The sequence below is a fragment of the Limulus polyphemus genome, unplaced genomic scaffold (assembly GCF_000517525.1).
Source record: "Limulus polyphemus unplaced genomic scaffold, Limulus_polyphemus-2.1.2 Scaffold325, whole genome shotgun sequence".
NCBI lineage: Eukaryota > Metazoa > Arthropoda > Merostomata > Xiphosura > Limulidae > Limulus > Limulus polyphemus.
The window spans coordinates 419,891-432,661 of NW_013665935.1; the positions used below are offsets into that span (position 1 = coordinate 419,891).

The 12,771-nt window shown below is 31.7% G+C and overlaps 1 protein-coding gene across 2 annotated transcripts in view; it reads left to right on the plus strand.

Annotated features, from left to right (window-relative positions):
* LOC106457395 (tyrosine-protein phosphatase 10D-like) overlaps positions 1-12,771 on the plus strand; it is a 122,782-nt gene that overhangs the window by 105,689 nt on the left and 4,322 nt on the right. The window contains exons 21-26 of one of the 2 annotated variants that reach the window (XM_013916806.2): positions 1,923-2,100; positions 3,809-4,061; positions 4,436-4,693; positions 5,636-5,784; positions 9,108-9,243; positions 10,535-10,643. In XM_013916806.2, coding sequence (XP_013772260.1) covers positions 1,923-2,100; positions 3,809-4,061; positions 4,436-4,693; positions 5,636-5,784; positions 9,108-9,243; positions 10,535-10,643 — 1,083 coding nt within the window. The remainder of the gene's footprint in view (positions 1-1,922; positions 2,101-3,808; positions 4,062-4,435; positions 4,694-5,635; positions 5,785-9,107; positions 9,244-10,534; positions 10,644-12,771) is intronic. The other variant, XM_022383294.1, reaches the window with a different exon arrangement.

A 12,771-nucleotide genomic window follows, 5' to 3' on the forward strand; every position in this document is an offset into this window, starting at 1 on the left:
TACTTTTCTCACAGGCCTCGTACACCATGGATTTAGCCTGCCTTGACACTATAACCAGATGACATATGCTAACCTTTTCTGATGACATACTGGTATACAGCAGAAGCTATAGCAAAGCTGAAACCAAATGATCAAATTATACAATCAGTCCTGCCAAAGCCATGTTGAGCACACTCAATAATAGACAAGCTGATGATGGCAAGCCACTACCATCCTTTGTGGGCACTACTGATCCATTGGAAGAAACAATGTAACTCAACTTCACCAGCCACATTAACACTAAATCAACCAGAGCTACCAAAGGTATCAGTGTGCAGCTGGTATACAGCCACCACTGAGATAATTCATCAAAAGCAAGTCTCAGGTTTGTCCATGTGCAATAAACATCCACTATGATATGTGGAAATGATATGTGGAAATCAGCCTTAACAGAAAATGTAGAGATTGGGCAGGGGAGGAAGCAAAAAAGTCTGTCAGCACTTTCAAAGAGCATATTAGATAATAACCTGTCATCATAGCCACAGATAGTTCCTACACCATAGATAGTGACAGAGCTGGTCAGGCATTTGTCATTTCATGGAGCAACAACATTCTGTGTAAGATTGATTGAGCATTCAAGCTTCCCAGAAGCAGCAAAGCATGCAAATGGAAACCATAAAGCAATCTCTCCTCTGGATTGCTAAAAGCACCAAACCACAAATAGTCAGTGCCACCAATATAATATGCACTAACTGATGAGCAGTACTCCATAAAATTCAGAGTGTTTGATCTGTTGATGATGGCAGAAAGCAAAACAGTTGCATGGTAAGACTATCATTTGAATATACATGCCAGGCCATGCAGGGGTAAAACTCAATGAGGAACCTGACAAACTTACAAGAAAAGCATCTTTATCTAATCCAGTACAAGTCTGCTGGCTGGATATCAACCTCTTCTGCTCTAGTAACGTGAAAGTGGAAACCATAAAGGTCATCAATTTACAATCAGAGGAAGTGAAACTACTGGAAAACAAAGTACCATATGGTGTAGTTAGAAAAAGTAAAAGACAGAGAATCAGTAACACAGTAAACAACCATAAGGACACTGGTAACATAAGTAAAGGACTCTCTTCCATCACCTGTAAAGTACCGGTCCAATAACTTGATATAAAGCTTGAATTTTTTAGCTTGTTTGCTTAGTATCAGGTTGTATCCATAGGTCATCAGCTAAATAACTTGGTCTTCACATGAGGGTTCAGTACCTGTTGGCACAACCCTTAGGTCATATGAGGGATCAGTGCCTGGTAGCACAACTCTCAGAATTGTCACCTATTACTTAGCTGATTTTTATAACTTTTATCATGCACATATTATCAAGCCTTCAAATTCTTTTATACTTGTGTGGCTTCCCTATATTTCTTTATCATGGGGAAAAATGAGCTTGTCATGTATTATGAAATATTTTTTACCAGAAAATGTTGCAGTGATACTTCTTTGAGTGTTTTTATCCAGCTTAAAGTGTATCTTAATCAAGTTTAAGTACATACGTGAAGCTTTCTCAGTCTGTTTGTCATAGGGTATACATTGTAATATTTCAAAGCTACATAGGGCAGAAGTTACTTTATGTTATCAGTAAGAGAACCAAAATCCCCAAATTTTTTACTTTGTTACCATATATTTTCCGTATTGGGATTTATAGTATATTTATGTTTATATTTTAAAAGGATATTGTTTATAAACGTTGAAATCAAGGGGTAAAAAAAATTATTTCTTGTTATTTGATAGTTTCCTTTTATACTAATTTTATAATTTTTTTAAAATTTAAGAATTGGCTGTGACACCCTGAATTTCAAAGAAAAATTTATTGTATAATGTGGTTTTAATAATTCAACCACCTTTATTAATGATTATTTTCTTATATGTTTTGTAAATTCTTATTAACAGATCCAAATAATACTGCACTCATTGCTGGAGTTCTTGTCCCTTTGTCTCTTCTGGCTGCTGTGGGTATCATTCTCATCATTATATACCGTCACCATTTTAGACCTTTTGTTAAGAAAACCGATGACATTTATGGAAAAGAAGATGCTTTTTCGATTAATGAAAGTGAAATCATAATAAGGTGATTGTTTTCTTGAAATTTTGAAACAAATGCAAAAAACACCATTATACCTATATTACAGTATTGCTCAATGTACATTAAACTGCATTCTATAAGCACATGGATTTTGCAGAGGCAGCACATGTACCCCTCCTCCCAGCTGAAAGACCACGTTCTGCAGTCAGGCATTATCAAAATATGTTTTAATTTGAAGCTGAATCACTTGCATGAGTTGGAAAACAATTTGAAAAAGATTCTTTTTAGTATTTTAAAAAAAGGCTGGTTAATAATTTCTTGCCCCCAAGTTTAAGTTAGTTATGCAAATGTGTCAGTGCAACAATAAAAGTGCATTTTTTTGTTAAAAGCAAATTTGTTTATTGTACACATTAGGTCATATGTAGAATCATTTGAAAGTCAGCAAATTTAGTTCATTTAGCTCTGATAATCGTTTTTTTTTTCGTAATCCAGGTTGGTAATTAAATGCTGCTCTAAATTGCATATTTTTTTAACACTTTTTTGTTAATATAAAATGCCCCCATTCGATGAGAGGTAAGTTTGTGGACTTGTGTACTAAAAAACATGTTTTGGTATATTTGTTGGGCAAAGCACAGGTAACCCATAGAAGTACCTATGTGTTTTAAACACAAGCAAATAATTTGAAGAAAAAAAGCCTTCCTGTAAGTGCAAATTCCCAGAAATATCACTGAGTGTTGGTGTTTTCATATATGTTCATTCATCTATACCTGAAACAAAATTGTTATTACATTAGTTTGCAGAAATGAAAATTAAGTGTGAGGAATGTGTAATATAAAACTTGATATTGTAGCCTTATTTAATGGTTCACTTTGATGAAAATATTCATTTGGCTGCCTTGTCATCATTGTAAGTATTAGTCCAGTAACTTGATATAAAATTTGAATTTTTTAGCTTAGTATCAGACTGTCTTTACAGGTCATTAGCTTAAACATTTTAACCAAATAATTTATTGAAATTATTTATTGTTGTGACTAATTCACTATGCTAATTGAATGACCTGCTGGAGTAGTGTTTTTTTTTTTTGCAATACCATGAAATACACTCAAGTAGTGTGTTGTTTTTTTTGCAATACCATGAAATACACTCAAGTAGTGTGTTTTTTTTGCAATACCATGAAATACACTCAAGTAGTGTGTTTTTTTTTGCAATACCATGAAATACACTCAAGTAGTGTGTTTTTTTTTGCAATACCATGAAATACACTCAAGTAGTGTGTTTTTTTTTTGCAATACCATGAAATACACTCAAGTAGTGTGTTTTTTTTTTGCAATACCATGAAATACACTCAAGTAGTGTGTTTTTTTTTTGCAATACCATGAAATGCACTCAAGTATTGTTTTTTTTTTGCAATACCATGAAATACACTCAAATTGTGGAGATTGATAATTTATGTTTTTCACTTTTTTGCTACATTCACACATGACTATTAAACTGTGAAATTGTAATCATTATTGGTAACCTTGCATTTGTTTTTTTTTGTTTGTTTGTTTAAAGTTAAGCACAAAGCTATACAATGGGCTATCTGTGCTCTGTTCACCATGGATTTCTAGCATTGTTAGTTCGCAGACATACCGCTGTGCCACTGGGGGGCCCTTGCATTTGTTAATATTTGTTCCCTAATATAGGGCATATTAGGGGAGGAGGGGGACTAAAGTTGCATTGTAAGTAAATCTTGTCTTTTTTATTATTACAGTCGGCCTGTGAAGTTGAAAGATTTTGCAGAACATTTTAAAATCATGTCAGCAGATTCTGAATTTAGGTTCTCTGAAGAGTTTGAACTTCTCAAATATGTAGGACGTGAAAAACCATGTTCTGCTGCAGACTTACCTGTAAATAGGCCAAAGAATCGTTTCACCAATATTCTACCATATGACCACTCTCGTGTAAAGCTACTTCCCACAGATGACGAGGAAGGTTCTGATTATATAAATGCTAACTATATTCCTGTAAGTGTAGCTCATGGTTTTTTAATTTTGTATTTGTTTGATTTGTTCGTTTGACAAAAATTCATAAAATGGTCTTTCAGTAATCATCTATAAAAACAATATTCCTATTCCAACATGCAACATATAATAGCTCAAAGAGTATACTTTTTTTTCTGATTGTACTAGTACTAAAGCTCAAACTTACTTTTTGCATGAGTCATTTTTGTACAGTTTAGAAAAAAGATTGTACTTCAATTTCAATTCATGAAATTCCCACATAAAGTAATCCAGAAAATAGAAATTCCAAATAACAACAGACATCTGAATAAGATAGATAGATGTTAATAAGAAAAGAGCTCTCTTGTTCTTTCTTAACCTTGTTTCATTTTCTTTAGGGGTACAATTCTCCTCGAGAGTTCATAGTGACTCAAGGCCCTCTTCTTAGTACCAGAGATGACTTCTGGAGAATGATATGGGAACAGAACATCCGTGTCATTGTTATGCTCACTCGTTGTATTGAGAAAGGGCGTGAAAAGTGTGATCATTATTGGCCCTTTGACACACAATCTGTATATTATGGGGATATTGAAGTTACTGTTTTTAATGAATCCCTGTATCCAGACTGGACAGTATCAGAGTTTCAAGTCTGCAAGGTAAACTCAATTTCATTCTGATCAATAAGCTTAAATTTTCTTAAATAAAACTCTTAAAATATCCTTTTGCAAAAATTTAAGAAATTAAGAGTCCAGCTTGAAAAACTCATTTTGTAATAATGTTAGCTAAGAATTTTATTTCCAATATTTTATATGAAAATTAATTGATATGAATTAATCCTTAGTTTTTTTTAACTTTTTGGATTTATGATGTAAAAGTTATATAAACTATCAATGGTATATTAAAATGCAGTGATTAAATGACCTTGATAAAGCTATCAAATATTTTCTAAGAGTGCTGGAAAAACAGATTTGTCATTAATGCAGATTAACTCTACTTTTCAAAATTCATTCAAAATATCAGATTCTATCTGTTTTATACAATTGTTTTATCAGTGTTTAACTGTATCCTTCTCAAATTAATAAATTCCTTGAATCTTGTCACCTTATCTCCATATGGATTTCTTGAAGAAACATAGGTTTGGATGAGAACATATTTAGTTTACTTGTAGGTTTCAAAGAGTTGTACACAGTACTGTCTCATTAGACATAACTGTAGTTTACATTTAGCTAATAAAGATCAACCCCACTTTTACATTAGTTAATGATTTCAATAAATAATATTTGTATGTATTATTGAATACACATCATATCTGTATAATCTCAATAATAATAATAATATTTGCTGATAAAATCAGACTTCATTGTTAAGCTAGTACAAGCACTGATTGAAATATTTATATATGAAGTTAAAAAAGGTTAGTCAACTATACTAGTTTTATGCATAACAAATATAGTTCAAAAAATGATAACTTTTTTGTATTTAAAGAGAAAATTTATTGGGAACAAATGATATCCAAATGTATTTGGATTAAGAGTTTTAGATATGTATTTCAAACTTCATTTTTTTCAATAACTTCATTTTCTTTTTGTTTTACTCAGAATGACCAATCTCGTATAGTAAGGCACTTTCATTTCACAACTTGGCCAGATTTTGGAGTGCCAAGTCCACCACAAATACTCATTAAGTTTGTTCGTACCTTCCGAAAATGTGTAGTGCAAGATAACAGACCCATACTTGTACATTGCAGGTAAGAATCCATAGATATTTGGGTTTTGTTCAACTTTTGTTACTTGAATGCTGCAGAAAAACAGTGTATCTTATAGAATCGTCTTTTATCTCAACTAAAAGCAAAGCAGTCTTTATAAAGGAACAAATATTATTCATTTTATGATATTTCAGACTGCGTGGACTGCTGCAGTGTACATTTCTCTTGAGTAATCATGTAATAAAGACGTTGTTTTTAAGTCTTTTTTTTCAAAGTTAAGTAGTTTTTTGATACTGTACATTACCTCCTCTCATATAAATAGCTATTCTTGTTTGGTGCTGCCCTCTATATGCAAAAAAATAATTACGCACGCCATTTTATCTCCCCTCAGTTGGAATTGACTGTTTCCAATGAGTCTATCATGCAATAACCCTCCACTATAAAGAGTGTGACATACTCTCTTGTTGCATGTGATTCTATTTAATTATACTGGACTATCACTTCTCATTTGGTAGTATCCGTGTTCTAATGTTTAGTTTGTGCTCTCTTCAAGTGTTATATTTTAATATTTTTCCATATTTTTGTATTAATTCTTCTCAACAAGTTTACTCTTTATTATACAGTAGTGATATTTGTAACTTGTTAAGTTATTCCAAAGTGGAATTATTTTATATTTCTACCCAATTACGGAACTTATTATTTCATTACAAAAACATTTTATTGTTTCTGCCAACACAGTTTGTTTGGTTATTAATTTTGCATTATGAATTCTATGTTACCACTTCGGAGATTATATGTTCTATTTGCACATTTATGCGAGAAGATTTTTCAGCTTTACTTTGTCAGGAGATGGATCATTCATCATGCCTCGCCTTGAGTTTGGGGGCCCACATATTTGAAATACAGTCTGCCAACTTTGGAAAGATAGGACATTATACTGTTATGGTTTTTGTATACTTTTATTATTAATATTATTATCTGTCGTTATTTGGGTTCCATAGCATGACATTACTATGAGTATTAGATTGGTTAATACTCATAGTCAAGTTAGGATAGCTATTAGTCGTAGTTGTATTTTTTTTCTACAAAATCATTCACTTAGGCTTACCATGGTCTTTGTTATTTTAGAATACCTGTCATTCATTGTACTAGTATATCTATCATTAATTTCACTATATTGTTTTTTTTCTTCCATACATAACGTCTCATACATAGGTTATTGTTACTACACACTTCCTTTTCTACTTATTGTTTGGTTAAGTTTTCTTTTAGTGCGTAGTGATATTCTTTGTTACGTATTGTTCAATTAGGCTTCACAAGTGTTTATTTTCAGTTTACCTGTAGTTTTACTTCTGGGTTAATTGATAATTAGGTTAAATATCTTGTTTCATTAGGCTTAATAAGTGTCTGTTATTTTCAATTTACCCATGGTTCTTTTTACAGGTTCATAGATATTTTGGTTAATTATCTTTTCTTCATCACATCCTTATGTTTATTTCACTACACAATTTCTTAGCATTTCCACTGTATCGATTATTTGTTTTCATCTTTCTTTATAGTTTATACTTCTTACCAGTATTTTAGTTTAATTTATACTTCATTAATTTCATTTATGAGGGCCCCTTTTCTTCTAGTGTAGTTTGAGAGTCCTTACCACTTTCCAGTTTCAAGCCGCTTGGGGTGGTAGACCATGGAGGCATCTTCCTGAATGTATTAATGAAATACAAACAAAATATAGAAATGATTATAAAACCATTCAGTTGAGAGTAGGGTGGTGGTTTTCTACTGGTATAGATGATGTGATATCCTCCAATATAACACACAAAAACAAATGGGAGTGAGCCGCCAAAATTGCAGTTCACTTTTTTGATTGGGATCCCTCATCCTACCTCCACGTGGATGTCAGTTCCCAGGGGCTGGGTTTTGGATTTAGAGTAGAAGCAATCAACATAAGTCTTCACATATGTATTACAGATGTCTATATTCCTCCCTCATTTCTACTCTTTCAATGTTGTGGGTCACGGTGGAGGTACTTTCCGATTACTACGGTTCTTCTCCTTCTGCTATCCCTCTATGTTTATTATTCTGAGGATGTTACTGTGCTTGGAGTGGTTCTGGTCAATTTCACTTTATCGGATGTTGGGTTCCCAGATTGATCTATCAGTTTATCATATTAACATGTGCCCTGTTCATGAGTCGGGATGTGCTAGATTCCCTCTGGTCTCATAAACTTGAGGTGAAGATAGTATGATCCTCTTTCCTCCCCCCACATGGTTGCCGGTTCCCAGTGGCCTGGGTTTTGGATTGTAGTCGATTTGCCAGTGGTATGATCCTACTTCCTACCCCCCACATGGAAGTCAATACCTAGCAGCATGAATTTGGGATGTAGTTGACTTGCCGTGTACAGTCCATCGCACCCTTGCCACTACACCTAAGGGCACATACTTTTCATTTTACCAACTTTTATATGTTCTGGGATTGTGTTTCATAAATATTGCATGGTTCAGGTCACTATTCAGCCATAGTTGTCTCCCACTTGGATGTGCTCCTTCCATGTATTTCTGCCCATATATGCAACACCTTTCTACGATGGGTGAAGAATATACCTGGTTCAGAAGTGGTGCATTCTCCCTCCCACATCAGATCTTAGATTATGACTGTCTCATCTTAAGGAGTGTCCTTCGAATACTTCTTTTTCTCCGTCACACCAGTCCCTCCGCCTATTCAATATGAGATTCTATCTATTTATGTGAGCAGAGGGAATGTACCGTATTGGAAGTTATAATTTTCCTATTCCCAATAATGTATTTCTGATAGGTACTTACTTCCGCTCACACTTCCTACCCTTCCTCCCCACTGAAAACTGGTGCTTCCATTTTCGGCCAAAACTCAAAGTGATAGTAGAATAGAATAGAGGGAGTCACATGCGTGAAGAGAGTATGTCACACTCTTATTGGTGGAGGGTTGTCGCGTGATGATTTGCATGAGAGGCTCTATGGGATCAGTCAATTCCAATTGAGGGAAGATAAAAGGCTTGTGGCATGTGTAAATTTTTTTTTTTCAATATAGAGGGCATCACTGAACGAGAATATCTATTTATGCGAGAGGAAGTAAGTACCTATCAGAAATACATTTTCAGTATAGGAAAATTATAACTTTTGGGTTATAGATTTACCTATTAAAGCACCATAAATTCACAATCTTTAATCTTTACATAAACATTTAACAACCAGCTTTTGAAGTTTATAATATATTTGATAGTTATTGTGGGATACATGCTAAAAAAGTAAAATAGGTAGTGTTTCTTAAATTATACAACTTGTAATGTTAAGCTGAAAGAGCTGATATATGGTTTTTATTGTTAGTGCTGGGGTTGGAAGATCAGGAACGTTCATTGCTCTGGATCATATCTTACAACACATTCAGAAGTATGACTATGTGGACATTTTTGGCCTAGTGCATGAGATGAGGAAAGAGAGGGTTTGGATGGTTCAGAATGAGGTAATACAAAATTTAAATCATTTGACTTTATGGCAGCATTATTTTGTAACTTATCTTTTGACAAAAGGTTTTGGTACAAATTCACGTGCACTCCTATTAAAGTCTATCCTGTGAAGCAATAAGTGCTTCTACCTGATACAATGAAAGGAGTAAAGGTTTAAAAAGCTGTATACATATTCTGTGTTGTGAAAGTATTGTGCAGTAGCTTATGATGTGTCTAACCGTTTCCTTAATGGTGGCTTTCTTTCGTGAGTAGGAAATAAATCTCCAACGATTCAACTAATACTTGTAAATAATCTTAAATAGTTGTCTTTATTCTTGTAAATAATCTTAAATAGTTGTCTTTATACTTGTAAATAATCTTAAATAGTTGTCTTTATACTTGTAAATAATCTTAAATAGTTGTCTTTATACTTGTAAATAGATCTTAAATAGTTGTCTTTATACTTGTAAATAATCTTAAATAGTTGTCTTTATACTTGTAAATAATCTTAAATAGTTGTCTTTATACTTGTAAATAATCTTAAATAGTTGTCTTTATACTTGTAAATAATCTTAACTAAACTTTACACATTATATAGGCTACATTAATGTGACATTTAGCCAGTTCATTTAACTATTATATGTGATGTACCTTTTTTTTGGGGGGTAGTTAATGAAAGTGTTCCAAAACACTACATTAATTTCTTGATAACCTAATACTTTCCTGCTTACTAAGAGATGTAATTTCAATAGAAAAAATATAGCTCAATGCTCTGCTTACTAAGAATTATTTGGAGGCAAAGACAGATCTAATGATATAAAAGTTATGAAATGACCAGCCCAATTAAAACTTCAATGCTAATCCACTTGCAAGTTTGTGGCACTAGTTAAAAAGTAATATTGCAAAAGAAAAAGCCAAAACTTATTTCTGGCAACACTGAGAGATTGTAGAGCTAAAATTAAAGAGTGAAGAAAAACTAGTAGCATCCTTACCTCTTTGACATAGTTGTTTAGTTAAGACGAGAGGAAAACCTACTAACTTATCTCCAAAATAAACTTCTTATACGTGATATCATAACGTTCAAGATAACATTAAGAAAAAAATAAAACATGTAAAACAAAACATCTCTTTTTCCCTTGCGACATTTCATGAAAGATTGAGTGTTGATACCTTGACTTGAAATGTTTGGCTGATATTGTATATAGTCACGTGTGTGTAACACCTGAAATCCATGTGCCAAGTTTTACCTTCTTTTTTTACATTAATGTGATCTTCATGACAGATGACTTATGTAATATTTTTAAACAGCAACAGTACATTTGCATCCATCAGTGTCTGCAGTGTGTGTTAGAAGGGAAAGAAGATGTGGTGGAAGCACTTAGTAGATCGGAAATACATGATAACCAGTGTTTTGAAGGTAACTTTTAGTACAGTAATAACTTTGGTTGTTGTTGTTTTTTTCTAAAATTTTTTTATCAAACAAAGGAAGATATTAACTGTTTTTTGGGTATGATTTTTACATATCTTACTGATGTTTTTCTTGTGAAAATAACATGAGTTATGCTTACGTTTAATGTTTTTTATTGATTGTTTTCACAATCTACAGTAGCAGAACTCTTAATACATAAATTAAAAGTTTTGGACTTTATGATTAAATAACAGATAAATGTTATTAATAATATTTTATGAATAGTTTTGTGTTTAGATGCATGTTTAAAATGTATACATAAATACCGTGAGTTTGTGGCAAAAAATATTTTTAACAGTTAGGGTTCCCAGCTGATGAAACAATGTATTCTAATCATTGTAAGTAATATAGTTTGAACATCATATTTAATTAGCTATGTTAATTAGTAGGTAAATATTTCGAGTTTTTATCTGTGTACGGAGCCTGCTTTAATCATAAGTTAATATTAACTACAAGTATTATAACTTAATTAGCAATAATATATTAGCAATTGTGTGAAAGTGTGGTTTTCACTTTAACCCGCTCTTTTCCAGCCAACAACAACTACTTTGTGTAACGTCATGCTGTTTCCTGATTCATTTCCATACTTTGGGTTTTTAACAGGTGCTTGGGTAATCTTTTTCTCTTTTCTTTGTGGATTGTCTTTTTTAGTCCATGCTTTAAATTAACATACTTAACCACATGTGTCATACATTATCAATCAAATTTTGTTTTTAAATCTTTTTTTTATGATAATTTAGCCATATTTTTGGCTTTTTTTTGTTTTTTCATTCATTACATCATCATTTTAAAAGAGTATTTACTTTGTGTTACAATCTCACCCTTTGCTCTGCACATTTTTCTGTTTTATTTCTGCTATAAAACTTTTTTTTTCTTTAAAGTACTTTGTACATTTTTATCTTGGTACTATTCTGTTCCTCTGTCCTGCTGTTATCAGAAGTTCAAAGTGACATATCAGATTTTTATACCTTTCTACAGTATTTTCTTCTTTTTTAGAGTTTTTTCCTCTTTATACATCACTCTTTTTCTCATTTTTGTGTTCTTTTTTTTTTGTATGTTTAGATCTTCAAAGTATAAATTTTTTCTTTATTGTTTTCTCATTTGTTCTTCTTATTAATAATTTTTTAATGTTTTACTCTTCTTCTCTGATCATTCTTATAGCTTATGTTCTGTATCACTCATTTCTTTTATTATGATATATGTATATATATCTTAATAATTGTGCATCCTTTTTCTAATATTTGTTTGGACTAATGTTTTTTTCTGTTTCCCTATATTTTATATCTTACTGTACTCTATTTTCTCGTGTTTCATGGTTATGTATATTTTGCAACTTATCATCTTTACATCTGTAGTAGTTTACTTAAACTTTTTGCAACTTACCTTTTATTTTGGTAATAAATGTGTAGACCTAAGTTTCTTGATGCCTTTTTTAATGCTTTATTTATTTTTTTACTCCTATTTATCACATTAATTTATTTTAGATAATGCATCAGTGTCTCAAACAGTTTTCGAATGTTAACCATGTTTTATGTTTTATAGTACGTGCATAAATATATAAGTGGTTATAAATGTTACTTAAGAGCATATTTTTTGTCAATTGTAAAATAAAACTGAATATACTCACATACAATGACTGATCAATTCTACCAGATGTTTATGTGAACAAAAAAGGATTAATGATACTTATGAAAAATATATATTGTTCTTTAAGTTAATTGAAATAATTTTTACTATTATATTTTGAGATATTGTTCAATGGAAATTAATAGAAAATTTAATTTGAATGTTAACTTTTTAAAGTAATTTTTGATAATTAAAGTTTTTGTCATATTGTTTGTAAATGTTATTTATGCATTTAAAACCAGTATTTAATGAAACCTCATAGCCACTACAATGAGCTTATATAGAAATATTTTGCTTGGTTATTTTGTATTTGATATTTTTATATGGGTGGATAATATTAATGAAAAATTCTCTATATTACATCAGCAAAGTATGTATTCAGTGCGATAAGAACTTAACTAACTATTATAGAAAGTACTTGCAAATGTGTGACATGTAATTCCAAGAATTA